Source organism: Danio rerio, chromosome 17, assembly GCF_052040795.2.
Source record: "Danio rerio strain M-AB ecotype USA chromosome 17, GRCz13ab, whole genome shotgun sequence".
In the NCBI taxonomy this organism is placed as follows: Eukaryota; Metazoa; Chordata; class Actinopteri; order Cypriniformes; family Danionidae; genus Danio; species Danio rerio.
The window spans coordinates 32947420-32967325 of record NC_141037.1 but is presented as its reverse complement, the minus strand read 5'-3'; the positions used below and the strand labels follow the sequence as shown (position 1 = coordinate 32967325).

At 35.0% G+C, this 19906-nt stretch overlaps 2 protein-coding genes across 4 annotated transcripts in view; one reads left to right on the top strand and one right to left on the bottom strand.

The window, feature by feature from the left end:
* The window catches only part of LOC147839992 (uncharacterized), a 782854-nt gene that overhangs the window by 574211 nt on the left and 188737 nt on the right, over positions 1-19906 (bottom strand). The gene's annotated exons all lie outside the window — the stretch shown is intronic.
* The window catches only part of ltk (leukocyte receptor tyrosine kinase), a 141120-nt gene that overhangs the window by 44130 nt on the left and 77084 nt on the right, over positions 1-19906 (top strand). For 2 of the 3 annotated variants that reach the window (NM_001442457.1, NM_001006660.2), the window contains 1 exon segment: positions 5523-5745. In NM_001442457.1, the coding sequence (NP_001429386.1) occupies positions 5691-5745 (55 nt within the window). In that variant the 5' untranslated portion in view covers positions 5523-5690. 3 annotated transcript variants of the gene reach the window in all.

Below are 19906 nucleotides of genomic sequence, written 5' to 3'. Positions count from 1 at the left end.
TACACCCCCCTACTCCAGAATTCTGGTAACAGCACTTTCTGTGGTGCTTTAATAACATCATCGTCAATTAATATATGTTTTTGGTTGTGTGTTCCATTTAGATTTATTAATGGCTGCATTATGCAGAAATGCATCACTGCAATGCTTTATCTATGTAGATTTATTATCACCTCAGACGTTGCCAAGCGGTGAACCTATAACAGAGCAAAACAAAATATTGTGATGGAAGACACACTTATACATTCATGCATAATTGTATAAAACATAATTTATTATTAATTTAATTCATATAAAATCACGTCAAAGGTTTTAAAAAGAGCTTATTATGTGTAATATATTGAAATTAGCATAATGTGTTTATGTCCATTTTGTCTTGTGTATTTTATCATGATTAATTGTAATCATGCAGTCAACTGATCTTCTCTAACCTGTAAATGACCAATCTCATGGGACTCATGGCAGAGTCTTTTCTGTATCCATTTCCATTTTTGCATTTCTCAAACACATTTGATTAATTCTATTTGCCATGCATGCCTACAATCTTTGCGTTGATAGTGACAAGCTGTATTATTTAAGCTAAAGGAATGCTTTTTTATTTAATATTTGTATAATTTTGTTGGACAATAATTCAATTCAGTTCAATTAACATAGAAGTTTGAATTGATATTGTGAGTCCAGTTTTCAGATTTGAAGTGTGTTTTTTCATTGCTGAAAGTTTAAGCACTGAAGAGCAAATCCATCGATGCACAGGTCCACAAATCCCAATGAGTTAATTACTTTTACATTTATGAAGAGAGGGGGAAAAGCTTTGAAAATAAGCTATTTTCAAAGGTTTGATTCTATTTTTTTCGTGCAATGTCATGTGTTTATGCTGTGTTATAAAAAAATAAATCACATTATTTTTCACATGATTCTTCACCACTGTTTTCTATTTATCAAAAAATGTCTGTTGACTTTCTGGTTCTATTTAGCTCATCTGAAACACGCAATGGGCTCTGATTGGTCAGCTGGCCCAGTATGTTCTGATTCACTAACTGTGAAAAACATCATGCTTGTTTATGTAACTTTTAGGTTTGTGATGTTACAAGTTTGTTGCTGTCCCAACCAGCTGTTTGTTTTATGTTTTATAGGCTTTAAAAAACATTGTGCAATGCAGTGGTCGGTGTAGCAACATATGTCGCAACTGTCGTGACTCACAGACCTTTCCCGATCCAATAGGGTACAGTATATGTGTTTCTTTCCATATCGATAAACTTCTAGTGAACAGTTAATGTGACTTTTTCAATTTTACATGGTTCCTTTTACCGAGTCGATGTTGTAATAATTAAAAAAGAATCAGTTAAATAGACTTCAGAATTAATTCATTTGTTTAAGTGTAAAATGAGTTAAAGACTGTTTATATGGACCTGCCTGTCAGGATTAGCAGGCTAGCACTGAAACTCTATTTTGAAAACATAGGATAGAAAATGTAATTTAATGCAGTATTTGTTGTACATTCTGAGATCCACTTTATATCGTATTTATATCAAGCAGTGAAGATTGTTGATCAAAAAAAAAAAAAAAACAGACCTTAAACGTGCTGATTTTGTAATGGTATACAGTTCACTGGAAGCGTTTGACCCAGGTTACTGAAAAATGTATATATATACATACACACACACACACACACACACACACACACACACACACACACACACACACACACACACACACACATATATATATACACTGTCTTATTATAATAATAAGATAAAGATCTTTAAATTAATTATATTTATTCTATAAATAAAACTATTCCTTTCTAATTTAACTTTGAGTGCCACAACTTTGCACATGTTGTTTATGCTGAAACATCTTGAACAGTTCAACTGTTTAAAGGGCACCTATTTTACCCCCTTTTCAAGATTTAATATATGTTTTTTGTGTCTGCAGAATGTGTCTGTTAAGTTTCAGCTCAAAACCCTCATCAGATTATTTATTATGCCTATCAGGAAATATTGGAAACTGTTTTTGTGGCCTGTGCCTTTAATGCTAGTTCTCCCCACCACCAACCTCCGCCTCGGCTGTGTCAGATAAGCAGCACAGTGACAAACATGAAGGAAGCAGATCTCACATAATGTTTGTGAGAAATACTACAGTAAGAACTTCCCAATGATTATTTATTTATTGTCTTTGTTGCGGAGTTAATTCAAGTCTTTCTGCGATGAGTCACACACAATGTTACAAATTTCACGCTCACACACAAACATGCACACACGCAGCGGACACACACAGAGCTCGCGTTTAAATTTTTGCATGGCAAATGTGGCAGGCTACAGGTTAATATCCAGTGCTGTATGGATATCCATTATGTAAATGTACAAAATAAACCTGATTTAACGTCCACAAACCGGGATTGAAGCATCTTCTTTCATAATTGTACTGACATGCGGTTGTGGTGATAATGACGGTAAAATCGCTGTGATTAAATACAAACATGCACTGTTTTAAAAACATTTTAAACTTGTAAAACTGATTCTTGATCACATTTGATGATGATTGATGATCACAGGGAGCTGAACAGATCTTTTTATCCCAGTGCTTTGTGCATGTCCGGTCTTGTTGATATGATTATACCTGTCACTACGAAGACATGTTAATAGCCTACAAAGCTGTCAATTTGGGGAAACCACACTCATGTCATGTTGCAGTGGGCCTCAAAATAAGAGAGATTTGGATCCTATTTTAAAAAAGAGACTTAAGGCCCGTGCACACCGAGACATTTTTTGCTCACGTTTTAGGTCAACGTTTAACGTCTCTTGAATAAATAAAGGGCATCAACGTGATCGTGCACACCAAAGCGCAAAACGCCAGCTGTAAAAGCATCATTTAAAATAAAAAAGCCTCATGCTCATTTTTTTGTTTTGACGCACCATGTCAAAACCTTCTCCACCGATCAAATTGGCACTTTTGTTCACATGCACGGAGCTGCTGAAGTTACAGTAAACAGCACTTGGAGGCGCTCAAGAGCAAAACTGCCAATGCAAGCGCACATTGAAGAAGATGCCCAGGGCAAAGAGCTTAGAAGGACCAAGAGGCAACACTCAATAGAACGTTCCATTGCAACAGCAGCGCCCAGCAACAGCCCCGGATTATACCATTTTGGAGTGAAAATGATCGGCCGTCCATAGACTGATTTCACGCGGCCGCCATTTTCAAAAGCGAAATCGAGGCTGCAGTGGGAAGAAACCCAAAAGTATCATAGGAACATAGGAATGTTGTGTACCTGGCAGTTTATCTTATCAGCAAAGATAAAGTGATACAAATTTATCCTTTCTCCGCCTTCCGGGTGACCCGAAGGTCCGTTCTGAATGAATAGTGAATGTAAAAAAGGGATATCAGAGCTCATTTTCAGCAAAGTTAAGAGAAATGGCACTAGTTAGCTAACGTTTTCTTTCCCAAACACACGTTTTAGATGCCATTTATCAAACTAGAGTTAATAAACTGATTCTTTTACTATATTAGACTTGTCACGATACTGAATTAAAAGAAAAACTGGCAATTTCGCGCTAACATTTAAGGCAATGTTGATGGCTTTCTTAAAACAGCGCTGATTTGCCATTGTGTTCACTTGTTCAACAGAAATGATTGTGATTGGCCAAGAAGGTCATAAGTTCACCCACCGTTGTATACTGAGCACAAACACAGACGAGCCGAGCGATCTGCTTGATGACTCGACTGATCTTGACGGCTGCTTCGCGCTCCAGTCCGTGTATCTGTGTTTGCACTGGGTGAAGAGTGGTAAACTGAGCGCAAACCAAACACAGATACACGGAGACTAAAGCGCGAAGCTGTGAGGATCAGTTGAGTCATCCGCGCTCAGTGCACCCCACCGCAGCCTCGCTTTGGTTCTTTAAAATGGCGGCCGCGTGAAATAAGCGTATAGGATCTCTTTACTGTCGCGATGGCAAGCAGCTGCTTTGTTTTTTATTTATTTATTTATTTATTTAAAAAGCGCATTAAAGCCAAGATACAACCTGAAAGACGACAATACAACATTTGTTATCATAATCATCAGCACTTTTAATAGTTTATTTTACCGACTTATAATATGCTGTTGTAGGGCGAGGCAGTGGCGCAGTAGGTAGTGCTGATGCCTCACAGCAAGAAGGTCACTGGGTCGCTGGTTAAAACCTCGGCTCAGTTGGCGTTTCTGTGTGGAGTTTGCATGTTCTCCCTGCCTTCGCGTATGTTTCTTCCGGGTGCTCTGGTTTCCCCCACAGTCCAAAGACATGCGGTACAGGTGAATTGGGTAGGCTAAATTTTCTATAGTGTATGAGTGTGTGTGTGAATGTGTGTGTGGATGTTTCCCAGAGATGGGTTGCGGCTGGAAGGGCATCCGCTGCGTAAAAACTTGCTGGATAAGTTGGCGGTTCATTCCGCTTTAGCGACCCTAGATTAATAAAGGGACTAAGACTACAAGAAAATGAATGAATAAATGAATATGGTGTTGTTATATTGGAGTTTTCATACCATAATGGCCACCACACCCTCTAGTGGCTGTTTCCCAAATTACACTAGAGTGTCGCCTCTTGGTCATTCTAAGCTCTTTGCCCAGGGCGATATGAACGCGTAGCTGCTTATTGCTTTGTAAAACAATAATCCTTTCTTCATCGCTAGAGCTGGAGCTGCTGCTTGAACCATCCATAACAACAATCATGTCAACTTTCTGTCTTCTTCTGTGTTACAAGCGGGTGTCAGAAGCTTAAAGTTGTGTAGTGCCATCTAACAGCAAGGAGTGATTTTGCATGCTCTTCTGCTCAACGCCAGTAATAATCGCTTGGGTTTGAACCCGGAAAAACGTCTTGAAAAACGCTGAGGATAAATGCAAACAAAAGTGTCCCGGTGTGTACGAGCCTTTAATGTCTTTATATCACCACTATGACTGTGGACACACTACATACAGTTCTGTCCAAACAGCTTACAAAAGATAATTTTCACTTTAATACTAAATTTTAAAAAGTGAAAACATAATCATGGACACCTTTAATTAGATGGCTACTGTCCACTTCAAAGTCCACTTACATATAAATAGAACACCAGAGCCAGAGTTTCTGAGTCAAAAACTTCTCAGTACAACTTAGACACACCACAATTAAGCTAATTACTTGAAAAAGCTAGTCAAATTATGTCAACAAAGCTATAGCACATGAGAGGGCGACCTGCTGCTGCATAAATCTGCTTTTTATCCACTGATAAACATGTAGCTAGCTTACACCTTCTGTTAATGTACATGTTTTTCTTAAAGCACCGATGGTTCCTTTAAATCGAATCCCTGACTGGTAAAACAAATGAGCAATATGTAGAAAATGACTGATTACACCTTTGAATGACCTACTGTCTGTGACTAACCGGCATTAGGACCGAGCGACGGTTGATCAGAAACACACTGAAACAGTAGCAGAGAGAGAGAGAGAGAGAGAGAGAGGGGGAGAGAGAGAGAGAGAGAGAGAGACGCTGCAGCATCAGCATCATAATGAATCACAGCAGCTCTGAGGCGCGAGAAGCTGGAGCCACGAGACCAAACTGGAGTTAAGGAAAGACGCTTTATCTGCTAATATAAATCTTTTTTTTTCCCGCGCCAGGAGTAAAAGTGGACAGAGAGATTAGGCTAACAAACACTTTATCTCCGGGATCCTTTTTAAGGAGCCATGGATTATATTACTCGACAAACTTTTGTAAAACTTGCCCTTTTCATCTTCACAGGTGAGTGTTTTGCTAATTAATTCTGGCCTGCTGTTTTCTGTCGACGTTAAATACTGAAACGCTGATATAAATGCATTCAGACTTTGATGGCTTTAAATTAATTCCAGTCGGTCTCGTGGGAAACATGAAACCGCTAATTTCACTTTGATTGGAGTCAATTGGCAAACACATGTAGGCTTAAGTGGATTTCACATTTCCACATAATGATTTTTAAACAGTGCCTGAACTGGTCTTTTACATGGCCCAGATTTCAACAGTACTTTGAAATGAAGTTAATTTATTCTGAGGCATAAAACCCTTTGACATCTCAGAATATGCTGGCCAAATTTGTGGTGTCATACTAATTAAATAAAGTACCCTAAGAGTTCAGACTCTGGGAAGAACTAATAGTTCTCAGATATGAGCAATTGAGGAGGTTCATCTGTTCTGCGGTTTAGGACAAAACTGTTGTTTTCATCTCAGCCCTCTTGAAAATATTCTTTTTTTAAATGAGTCAGTATTCAGGGAAAATATTTACTATTGTAAAACAAAAACAAAAAATCCTTATTTAGATTTTTATCTTATTCAGTTGCTGCACTATATTGCTTAAGTAGACATTTTTTGTTTAACTTTTTTGCATAACAAGTAGAAAAAGATATTTTAAAGCTTTTAAAAGGATATTTTTTCCACAAAAAATGGTTCTTCAAAGAACATTTTAGTGAACATTTCTTAATATGCAAATATTTTTACAGTAATCCTACTTTAGTTTAAGTAATAATTCTTACTATTACTGGTGACTTATTGCTATTTCTGCAAAGAATTTTGTTGAGTATCATACCTAAAAACTTAATATATGACATAATAAAAATACCTTTTTAACTTTTATTTTAATCCAATTATATTAACTTTTTGGGTTAAAAAAGCAAGTCTATCATATAATATATCTACTAAAAGAAAGAACATACTTTGTAGATTGTTTTGTAAATAAATCATAAGAAAATTTTCATATTAGGCTATAATATTACTGAAATTAATATAAAAACTGAATAAATATCAATTTTCACAAGTAAATAAATGGACTCAATGATGGGCTAAAATTCTTCCAAACATTCAGATTCAGTGTGGGCCAACGTATTACCTGTTTATTATGGCTGTTTATTAGTAATAAAGTACAAATTCTGCATGATCTTATTTTAAATCTATGTTCAATACTTAAACCAAACTACTACCTAAATAACTACTAATAAGCAGCAAATTAGGGCTTTATTGAGGCAAATGTCATAGTTGATGGTTTATTATTTGTGAGAATTGTATCTTAAAATTAAAATAAGGTGCAACCAAATTTATTCATGGAATTATTTTAACACAACCTGGTAACAGTAAAAGTGTTATGAAACAATCCATAAAACAGCCAAGAATATAAAAGATTAAAAAAAGGCCCACAAAAAATGTATTCTGGACCATAAAAAAGTCATTTCTGACCAATAAACCAATTGAAAACAGCATGTCATAGTTGATTGGGATGATATAGGGGCATAAATGGCATATGCATAAAATATAAGAAATAATCTATAAGCATAGATAAAAGCAATAAAGAAAAGAAGAGACACATTAAATAAACAGAGTTTCATTGTTTTCCGAGGAGTTGAATTGTATTCAGGAATATAGTAATTGAATAATAAATGTAAAATAATACTGCATTGTCTATAAACAATTAAATAAAATTAATAATTTTTTATTTCGTCAAAGTTACAAACGGTACATTTTCTTATGTCTGATTGCTTTTAAAACTTTCAAACAGTCACAGGCCTCAAAAAGCACAGATATTCTCATGTACTCGCGATGTGATTTTTGCGAATGATCACATTGCGATACCGATGCTGAAATGATATATTGTTTAGCCCTATATACTCGAAACATTTTTGATATTACATTGTTAGTTTGGATGACAGACTTCTTAAAACAGATTTTATTTAAAAATTATACGTTTAATTTATGCTGTCTGTGTCTCCGAAATGTGATATTTAATCTAATCCTGTTGATTAGTAGCTCATCTGTCCTGCTCATACAGAAAGACCTCATCAGCATCACAGATTATCAGCTCATGTTTGTTGTCCATTAGTCAGGAGTTCAGCAAGAGTATTTATGATTTATGTAATGAGACCGTTGCTGTTATAAGGTCAATTTTTATGTAATAGCCTTCACGTCTAATTAGCAATCTGGGAAGAGTGGTCTACACAAGCAGTTTCACTTCACGTTGGACAGTACGTCACTTCTCTGCAGTGTTCAGCACTCTAGCCATTTAGTATTCAAGACTGTACATACGTTAACTGTCTAACGTAGTTATGTATTTATTTGTGTGTTTATTGATTTTTTTGGCACACACAGACTCGGCTGTGTGTAATACTGCTGTTCTTTGTTGAGCTGAGCTTTTAGTAAGATTAAACACAGAGATGTCAGATTGACAAAAGCCATTTTTAAGCAACTTAAGACACGTACAGTACAAGAAGTATGTAGGTGAATACTGTCTCTAGATAATATTTCTCCAGCGTTGTTCATTTTTCTATACTGTTTCTTTCTAAGCCAAATAAAATTACCTCGCTGATTTACACAGAAATGACCTAACAACCCCTGTGTGTAATATTACTAAAATGTTATGCTTTTGAACATCGAAAACCGAGAGCTGCGCTCGGATATCATATATTATGCGTCTGTCCTGTCAGCTTACAGTCAGCTTTGAGGATATTTACCCATCCAGGGATTGTCAATGTCAGAGCTTTAGAAAAGTAAGAATTACGAGACAGATTCTAATTTCTAGTTCAGATGCTTTGCCGTTTATTTAGCATTTGTCGTATTGGCAGATTTTCTAACCACAGCAGGAGCATTATTGAGATAGAAAAGAAACAGTCAGAAGAATGAGAAATAACATAAACTGTAAAAAATGCTGGGTTTCGCATAACCGATCTGTGTTGGGACAACATGAAGAAATTAACCTATTATTTTGAACATATTTAAATGGATTGGACTTGAAACAATTAAGTTGTCCCATAAAACCTCCTAGCTGACTTTATATAAGCAGTTTTAACAAGCAAAAAGCTGCTTTAACCCATTTTGCAGGGGATTTTTAGACGTTTTACAGCTGGTTTCAGACAAAAGATTTGATGATAGAGCAACATATCTAGTAAATCCATGTCTTTTTGAACATTTCTCATTTAAAACATCATCAAAACTCTTAACTTTAAATGATAAAAGTTTGGATGAGTAAGCAAGTGACAAATATTGACATCAATTATGGACTAATTGCTGCTCACTAAATTCAGTGTTACAAAATTAAAAACCAAAATAAAAAAAAATCCTGCAGTGTAAAATGCGAATAGTTGACTTATTAAAATTGAGTAATCCTACACTGTTAAATGCGAGAAGTTGACTTTACTTTTAAAGTGTAAGTAAATCAGTTGGTTTGAAAATGATTCGTTGACTTAAAAGAACTGAGTAATCCTACACTGTTATTGCGATTAACTGACTTGAGTTTTAAAACATAAGTAAATCCATTGCTACGAAAATGATTTGTTTACTTATAAAAACGTTGCAATCCTACACTGTTAAATGTGATTAGTTGACTTGACGTTTAAAACATGAGTAAACTCATTGCTTTAAAAACATTAGTTGACTTTACTTAAAAGCACTGAGTAATCCTACACTGTTAAATGTGATGAGTTGACCTGACTTTTATAAAGTGAGTAAATCTGTTGCTTTGAAAACAATTAGTTGACTTGAAAAACATAGTAATCCTACACTGTAAAATTTGATTAGTTGACTTAACTTTATAAAGTGAGTAAATCCATTGCCTTAAAACATTAGTTGACTTTGCTTATAAAAATGGAGTAATCCTACACTGTTCAATGCGACTAGTTGCCTTTATAAACATGAGTAAGTCCATTGCTTTGAAAATGATTAGTTGACTGTACTATAAAAACAGAGTAATCCTATGAGTTGACTTTTATAAAGTGAGTAAATCCATCGCTTTGAAACTGATTAGTTGACTTTACTTTTAAAACACGATTAAACCTGTTCCCTTGAAATTATAAAGTAACTACTGTATGTGCTTAATAATAAAATTGATTAAAAAAACTTCTGTAAAACAAACAAAAATGTTGGATGTTTATATTTATTTTCCACTCATCCAAGTTATGCATTTAAACTATTACATAAACACAGGGAGGAAGACTGGTAAAAACCAAAGCTATAGCCTGAATCTAGCCAATCCCACGACGGCCTCACAGTTCCCAGATCAAGCAAAATATGAAATATGCATTATGTAGTCAGTGAAGAGATTGTGATCATTCTACAGACATGCAGATTTCAAGCTGAGATTGCTTGTTTTATGAATTTTGAATGTAAAATTGACTGTAAAGTAAAATCCAAATGTAACCTTTTGGCTATAAGTAAATTCATCAATTTTACATGACTTTCAAAGCTAACCTGAATCCAGCCAATCACATTAAAGCAGATCAAGCTATATGAAATATGCACTTTACAGCTTGCCAGATCAAGCAATATGAAATATGCATTAGAAAGTCATTAAAACGGCGATCTAAAGACCTGCCATCTGAAGCTTATTGAACTCGATTTCCAACAATTCAGATTATATGTTGACCGACATGGTAAGATCTGACCTTAGGTTTACTACATTTGTATTCTTGCCTATGCTTTAATTGAGCAAGGTATATGATACATAATAAAGTGTTTTTATAATGTCAAACTACAGCTCACTATTTTTAGGAGATCATTTGAACTCAATAGTGACGTGAATCCGACAGGTGGCTGCCTATTTACTGGTAACAGGTAATTGCTAAAGTTAAATCATAAATCACACCCTTTGGGCGATGAAGACCAGAAATAACAGGATAAATCTGTCCCTTGTTGTACAGAGAAGCCAAAGGAAGAACCAGAGCAGATGTATGAGAATTTCCTGAGATTAAAAACACGTCAGGCATGGGGAATCATTTTACATGGATTATGCATGGAGTGTTTGGTGCAGTAGGACTGCATTTTATGATATGATAAGGATAATGCAACACTGGATACAGTAAAACATACAGTAAATAACCCAAAATACATTTTGTGGGTCAAAATTATTAGGTCAGAATCATTCGGTTATTATCCAAAGATCATTTTCTATAAAGACAACTATTAATGTCTCATCATTTTTGATAAATAATGTGCAATGTTAGGTGATGCAGTGGTGCAGTAGGCAGTGCTGTCGCCTCACAGCAAGAAGGTCGCTGGTACATGCCTTGGCTGGGTCAGTTGGCGTTTCTGTGTGGAGTTTGCATGTTCTACCTGCGTTTGCGTGGGTTTCCTCTGGGTGCTCCTGTTTCCCCCACAGTCCAAAGACATGCGGTACAGGTGGATTGGGTAAGCTAAATTGTCCATAGTGTATGAGTGTGTGCGAATAAGTGTTTATGGGTTTTACAGTGATGGTTTGCGGCTGGAAGGGCATCTGCTGCGTAACACATATGCTGGATAAGTTGCCGGTTCATTCCACTGTGGCGACCCTAGATTAATAAAGGGACTAAGCCGAAAAGAAAATAAATAAATAAATAAATAAATTTATTTATATATATATATATATATATATATATATATATATATATATATATATATATATATATATATATATATATAAATGATCTTGATTTCTGTTTTTAATACTGTTGAAATGTTGAACAAAGTTTCATATTTTTTCTTGTTTGAAACAATAATTTGACTGGGTTGGTCATGTTGGTCAAATGAAGACACAGAAACCAGTTAATAAAAAATGAGCTGACAGTATTTCCCTGTAATTTTATGGATCTATTTCTATATACCTTATTTCTTATACAATTCACTTTTTTTTAAAGTATATAAAAGTCACTGTTAAACTGCAGAATTATTATTTATTATCAAAAGTTGTCCAAGCAGACATCAAGTTCCTATATATATTTTTTTTAAACATTAATGTTTCTATCTATTTCTATCTAATCTATTTCAACAGAATTAGACACTATGAGGTACAGTAGGGCTGCCCAATATATCGATTCAGCATTAATATTGCAATGTGTCCTCAATAGTCACATCACAGGATATGCAATGCTAAGTCTGAATTATAGTTGACCAGGAACTGCAGAATTGTATTTAATCACTGTATTTATATGGAATTTCAATTTATATGATTTATGAGGGAAAAAAAGGCTTGTTTCTAGTCCAAATATCTAAATTTCTAAGCGAAAACAAGATTACTTCACTTATCCCACTGAACAGATCATTTCTTTGAAACAAGCAAAGTTTTCACTTAATTCTTTTGATGGTGAAAACTAAACAATATTTTTTACTGGGTCTTAGATTTTTTTTTTATATATTTGGGATTGAAACAAGACAAAACAAAGTAAGAAAAGTATTCAATTTCTATACCTTAATACTGTTAAGCTATTCAAACAATCTTCTGAAACTGTCTTCATATCTCAATATTCATAGCAGAAAAATAAAATAACACAATATCATATTTTTCCAATATCGTGCAGCCCTACTATGAGGTATCTGGAAAAAATTAAAAACTGTTGAAGTTATGTGTAATTAACAGGCCTTTTTTAGGAGATGAAGCTGTGAAGAAAATCTCTGACTAAAGTCTCCATTTGTTTTCTATTTAATCTGATAGTTTGCTCAGCTAAAATGTAATGTTTTTCTTTCCATAAATCAGACTCACATTTTTAATGAGCAGTTTTGTCAACACTTTGTCCTTCTTGCTATATTACATGAAAAATTGCTGACACATGAAACCATAGTAACAGGGATGATATAGCTTATGGTGAAAGCCTCTGAGTGCTGTAATTTGTGAAATGCTCCAGCAATGTTTTGTTCAGTGTACACTGTACAGTATGCTACAGTCCCCTACAGTACAATGCTGAATACTGGAACAGTACTTTCTTCCAAACTATTTTATGTAACAGTTGAATCAACCTTGATTGGTGTCAAAATGTCATACCGGTAGTTTGATTTTTGACGTCATCCCTGCAGGACTTTCTAGTTTAGTAGAGTGTAAGTGTGCTGCAATTTGTGAAATACTCCAGCAATGTTTTATTCAGTGAACAGCCTTCTACAGTGCCCTCAATGAATATTGGCAACATATGAGCAAATAGTTTTTATTGTTTAACCTTATCGTTTAACATTTTGATTATTTACTTAAATAATAAAAAAAGTAGAAAAAGGAAGACACTTGAGTTTTTTGACCTCAAGACTACTGCAGATTTCCAGCTGTGAGTCTTGGAGATTATTTTTGGCCACACATTTGCTTCTAGTGGTGGGAAATGGGTATTTTCAGTGTTCATTTTTGATATATTTTCTTATTAGCCACAAACTATTGCCTCAAATCAAAGCTCTTTATATCAGATAAAAAAGTTAAAAATTAATGGAATTTGATTTATATACATTTTGCTCTTATGAATGAATAGGGGCAATTGTAATAGACATATTTTTAACAAAGAGATAATTTTGATAAAACTGTGCTTGTGTTTGCATTTGTTTGTTTTGACAAGAGTTTTTAGTTCATCCAAAAATGAAAATGTTGGAAAAAAGCCGCCATTGACAGCCCCAGTACACTCTCAGAAAAAAAAGGTACAGGTACAGGGAGAAATAAAGGTACTGTCACTGGGGCACAACCTTTTCAAAAGGTACATGTTTAAAGGTACTTTTTAGGTACATTTGGGTACTAATATGCACGTTTAAGGTACCATTGTGAACTTTTTGTGTAAAAATATGTACCTTTTCAAAAGGTATGCCTCAGTGACAGCTCCTGTACCTTTATTTCTGAGAGTGTAGGATCAAAATATACAATGGATATTAATGGCTTTTTTCCCAACACTCTTCAGTATTTCTTCTTTTGTGTTTAACAGAAGAAAGAAACTCAAACAGGTTTGAAAAAAGTGGAGCATTAGTAAATGATGACAGAATTTTCATTTTGGGTTGAACTACTGTATTTCTTTAAGCCAGGGGTGTCTAAACTTGGTCCTGGATGGCCGGTATTCTGCATAGTTTAACTCCAACGTCCTTTAACACAACTGCCTGGAAGTTTCTAGTATAGCTAGAAAAAGCTTGATTAACTGGTTCAGGTGTGTTTAATTGGTGTTGGAACTAAAATATGCAGAACACCGGCTCTCCAGGACTGACTTTGGACACTCCTGCTTTAAGCAAAAGATAACGTTAAAACGATATAGATTTTTCCCACAACCTTTTTTACTTATGTTTACCAAGGTGCTGACATAAGTTTCTCTGTATAGTGTTGAAAATCTCTCAGTGGTTTGCAATGAACCTGCATTTCATTCTTCCCACACCATGAATCACTAAAATGACAAAATGTCGACTATAACTTTAAGAACATTTTAGTTTTCTGCACAAAGTGTGCGATTGTACATATGTACTGTACTGCATAAGTGGAGCTCAGCATGACTTTAGACGATGTCTTTGGTTGAAATGGACTTTCTTTGCTAAGGAAGCTGCATAATCGTCCTGTAATTACAGGTCTGAATTTCTAAACACAGATCAAAGGGTTTGCTTTTAGCATCAAACATTAAAGAGGCTCAATAAGTGTGTTCTAAAGTGCATCACTTCATCGTCATCTGTAAGCAGAGCGTTTGTGCTCAGCCTATATAAAACAGACAAAATCAAATAGCTCACAGTTTTAGTAATTAGTCAGCGATTAGTCTTTTTTGATTAATGCATAGTATGTGTTGATAGTCTGGTCTTTTGATCATATGGACAGATCGACAGCTAAAAAGTAGCAAATGCTGAAAACTGAAATAGTCTTTTTTTCTAAAACATTTTGGGTAATGGTTGAATTGGTGAATTAAGCATATTCAGCACTACACTGTTAAAAAAATATCAAATTTAAATGATTTACATCTATCATGCTGTGCAATTTGAATCCACTTTACATCAAAAACCAGTTATATATTAAAAAAAAAAATGAAAACAGAAAAAACAAAAAGGGCAATTAAAAGAAGTACCCTCAACCATGGGCTAACACACATTTTAAAAGTGTGTGTGTTGGGGGGTGGAGCTGAAAGTTTACATTCATTTAATTATTATTCCCCTTTTCTAAATGGTCTTCCTCTGCCTCTAAAAGTGAGGGGGATGTAGCCCCCTTTCCCCCTGGTTGCTATCCACAACCTTCATGTTAAAGTTATTTTATCACAAGTAAGATACTTTTCTCCCTATTCTACAAAATTTAGGTTTTTGCCTTAGAATGATGTTATGATTTAAGTTAGAAACTTGAAAATAAGAAAAAACACTTTATTTGTTTATTTTCCTTCGACTTGGCCTCTATTTCAGAGGTCGCCACAGCAGAATGAACCGGCAACTATTCTAGCGTATGCTTTGCGTAGTGGATGCCCTACCAGCTACCATCCAGTACTGGGAAACACCCATACACTCTTGCACTATGGACAATTAAGCTTACCCAATTCACTTATAGCGCATGTCTTTGGACTATAGGGGAAACTGGAGCAGCCGGGACTCGAACCAGTGACCTTCTTGCTGTGAGGCGACAGTGCTAACCACTAACCACTCAGGCTTCCATAAAAATCCTTCTTTTAGGCCAATGGATCCCAATTTGCGCACAACTACCTTCTTTCCATGCTACTGGAAAGTTAATCTTTCAAAATGATGTAAGCATAATATTATACAGTTCTCACTGTAAAACAGCATGTTTTCACCATTTGTTTCTCTAAAACTCATGGCTTTTTGTGAAAGTGAAAGGTACCAAAAACTGTTAAGTGCATGTAATATTGACACAAGATGCGAATAACAGCCTCACGAGGTCCAGCCAGACACAATTATCCTGTAATTATTTTGTTCCTTCTTGATGTCTGTCACACCTACTACATAATAATGAAACACTTTGATTTCAGGGCTGCTGTGTCCTGTGGAGCAGCAGAGCAGATGGGCTTATTTAGACAACTGTTCCCTCTGATGCAGTTTGACTTTGTCACGCTGTTGACATTTATTTCGTGACATTCATTGAATCAATATTAAGGTGGTTTAAGGGACCTCTGGCTTCTTCAGAGCAGCACTTGCACTGAAATGTTGCTGTTGCGTAAGTCCTGTTAGGTGAAGATGTGTTAAATACACCCTTCACACCACAAAGAACAGTAAATCCCTGCGGTTGGCTTGACCCAGGAGTTGAAGGTAACCTTATACGATTAGCCGATGAATCACTGCCTGCTCTTGACATCTGGTGATGTAGATTGTTATCAGCAGTTCAGATATGTTCTAGTTAATGATTGAATGATTGTAAGGGACATTCTGCGTCAAGTGATGTCCTCTCGGTCACATTAAATCTGATAAGGATCCCAAAAGTAACTCACTTAGACCATTTTTACCAAAGCCGTCATCTTTACGCTGATGATACTCAGCTTTATATGCCTACAAAAACGGGAGAAAATTTGGCTTAACAGTCCTTTTTTTAACAATATTATGGAATGGATCATGGGAGGAATATTTTTACACCAGAATCAATCAAAGACTTAAGTTAGTGTTTGGCCCTCTGAGTGTTTCTATAATAATCAATTAGTTCCTTTTAAACCTAATGGCCCATTTCCACTGAGTGCCACAGTACAGTACAGGACAGGTTGGTACGGGTCACCTTTATCAGGCTTGCATTTCCACTGCCAAAAGTGTACTAATGGGTATGGTGTACGACAGAAAGTTTCAGTCAACATCATTCTTGCTCAAGGAAATCAAAGTGAAGCTGTACGGGTCGTTCACATATCACTTCTCACAAAACTTTATACTCATAAATAATTGTGTATATACGTTCAGTACTAACTTTTCTGTGAACAGGATTTGATTATAGCTTCAGATCATAGCCTACTCTAACGTCTGCAATTATATAAAATAAATAAATGCAACATATATGAACACATACAGACCCTTACAGTCTTTGATATGTTACCAATTACAGACAAACTACACACAGCATACATTTAGTCCTTATTTGGGTTCAAAAACAACATGAAATATAGCCAACAGTCAGTACAAAGTACTTCTTCGTGACTTTGTGGCTGTTCATCAAGACGTCAACAAGGTTTGTTTAAGCTCAGGTCGACCATAGCTCATTATTATATGTATATATTATTACGGTGTAATGTCTCAGCTGTGTAATTAAAAATGGAGGTTCCTTTCTTTTCATTTTCCTGGCTTGTGCACCAGCTAGTGATGTTTCTCTGTAAACCAATAGCTGCGCATCTAGCTCCACCTTTTTCACGTGCTACTGTAGGTACCTTTTCAAAAGAGTACCCAAAAAGTGGTATGGTATGGTTCGCTTTTAGTTAACTTTTGAATTGATTGATTGATTCTATCAATTAAGGAATATTGTTAAACTGAAGCCTTTTCTGACTGTCAAAGATTTGGAGGACATTATTAATGTTTTTATCAATTTAGATTATTGTAATTTTCTGTATTCAGGGATTCTCGTCCTTAAATTCCACTCCTTCAGCCAGTTCAAAATAAAATAAATTTGCAAGTATTTCCCCAGTATTATCGTCCGTTCACTGTATGGCTCCCAAATGAATAGGATTCAGAAAGTTGTTTAATATTTGTTTTTAAAGATTTGATTGGTCTGGCACATACTTACTTTAGTGAGTTTCTTTATAACCATACTTCGTCTAGCCCTTCAGTTGGTAAAAAGTTTTAACTTGTTGTTCCCAAGTCTTGATTAAAATCAAAAGGAGACATGGCTTTTTCGGTTGCAGCCCCTCCTCTTTAGAATGGTTTACCTTTATACTGCATATCAGATCATGCTCCTATGTCTGGCATTTCATTGTAATTTATTTTATTTTGTTGATGTATGTAAATACTGTATACATTTTGTGTGTTGTTTGATTTGTGAAGCACTTTGGTCAACAATGCTTTTGAATATGCTAAAACAACAACAACAAAAATATTTTGTTGAGTTTATTGTGAAAAGCCATTATATAATATCGTCATTGTTATTTTGTGAGAGTGTACCGTCTTGTGCATTACATGTTCAGTCAAAGTCAAGGTCAACTTTATTTAAGTAGCACCTTAAAACAACATGAATGTTGACCAAAGTGCTTTACAAACAGGACAACAATGATAAACAGAAAGACAGGACAATATATATTACAATAAAATTTAAAAACTAAAAATACATTTTAAAAATCTGTATTATCAACGAGTCCAAAAAAAAAAAAAAAAAAAAAAAAAAAAAATATATATATATATATATATATATATATATATATATATATATATATATATATATATATATATATATATAATTTTTTTTTAATAATTTTTTTTATCTATAGACCAATTACCATGTTTGTAAAAATTCAGGATGTGCGCACTGCGAGATTGCAGGAAAAAAAGGGGGCGCTTGCATTTACAGCGAGGGAATGACATGCAATGCAGTAAAGAGTTTGTTGTTGTCTTAGAAATAAGTCACATTGAATACATATTTTATATATTATTTACATAATGCTTTCAGTGCATTATAACAGCTTGTCACCCAGTGATAAGCACAGTTATTCAGCAAAATTAACATTAAAGTGAGCGGCGTTCGACTGACAGGTCCATTTGGCCAAGCATCTAGCCTCAAATATACAATCTCATTGAAACTCCAAGAGTTTTTACAGGAGAGACGTTAAAGGCCTACAAGTCTTTGGATGACAACAATTTTGTTCTGTATGGTCAGGTGCAAGTTATAATGTTCCATGATCATTAGATTCAAAACGTTGTAATGCTAAAAACAGAGCTTCTGCCTAGCCAAAAACAAGGAAAAAAGACGGAGCTATACAAGGCCTGGGTAATCCTCAACAAGCAAAACAACTGCATTCTGACAGCGAACACCTGTACCACAGGGTATGTGAACTTACATTTTTACATTTCTTTCTATGCATTCAGTATCTTTAGTTTAACCATATTTAACTGTTTTTGCTGAAATCATTGCTGCAGTTAAAAATTAGTAATGCATATGATTCAGCATCTGAACTCACCTAATATGAAATGACAACTGCAGAGTCGAGCATTTTTAATTGGGTCGTTGTCACTCATTTCAGCTCCCTTTTAGCCAAAGACGTCTGCGGTTGGCATTAAAAGCAGTGTGGTGTACGGTAAAAGTTACGTTCTCTTTTTTTGGCATCCTATCGCACTACACGACATGTTTGCTATTGCAACTAGTGTCTTTTTGCATCCGGGAAGTCGTGTAACGTCATGTGTGATGTAGGTTGGTAATTTCTTTATAGGCCAGAGAGAAGAGGTCTAAAGTTATCTGCTAGTATTTGAAAACCAAGCAAAGAAGAAAACAACTTGAGCATATTTGTGCAGATGCGTGGTGTGACATCACCATCTACTGGCTTTGCAATTTTAATAGAATGTTTGCAGTCATTTTTATGGATTCATATGAACATTAAATAGTTTTAGCAGTGCTGATGTTTTTATGTCAATCTTTTAAAAACTACAAAGCTAAATTAATTTTTTTTATCTTGCATTTTTTCATCTCGCAGTTGTGCAAGTTGTGTAAAAATATCTTAAAATTAATCAAAGTATGAGAAAAAAACAGCCCTTCTAAAACTTTTTTAGTATTATGCTGTGAAAACTATTCCACCTACATTGCAAATTAAAAATGTAGCTTATTGCCATGTTTGTTTTTGGCAATGCAAGGCAAGTTTATTTATATAGCACGTTTCATACACAATTGTAATTCAAAGTGCTTTACATAAACAAGAATAAAAGACACTACAAAATAAAAATAATTAAAACTGATAAAAAACAGATTAAAATGTGTTAAAAGGTTATAAAAGAATGAAAAAGAAAGGAAAGACACAGTAGTGTGATCTGTTGGACGTAGCACAGTGCTCATTCAGTAAAGGGACAGCTGAACAGATGTGTTTTCAGTCTTGATTTGTGCCTAATGTTGGAGCACATCTGATCATTTCTGGAAGCTGATTCCAGCAGCAAGGGGCATAATAGCTGAAGGTGGATGAGCCTGCTTTGACTAAACTCTTAGAATTAAATTTTTTTTTTACCCTAATGATCTAAGGGATCTGTTAGGTTTGTAATCAGCCAGCATGTCTGTACTGTATTGAGGTCTGAGGTGATAAAGTGATTTATAGACAAGTAGTAA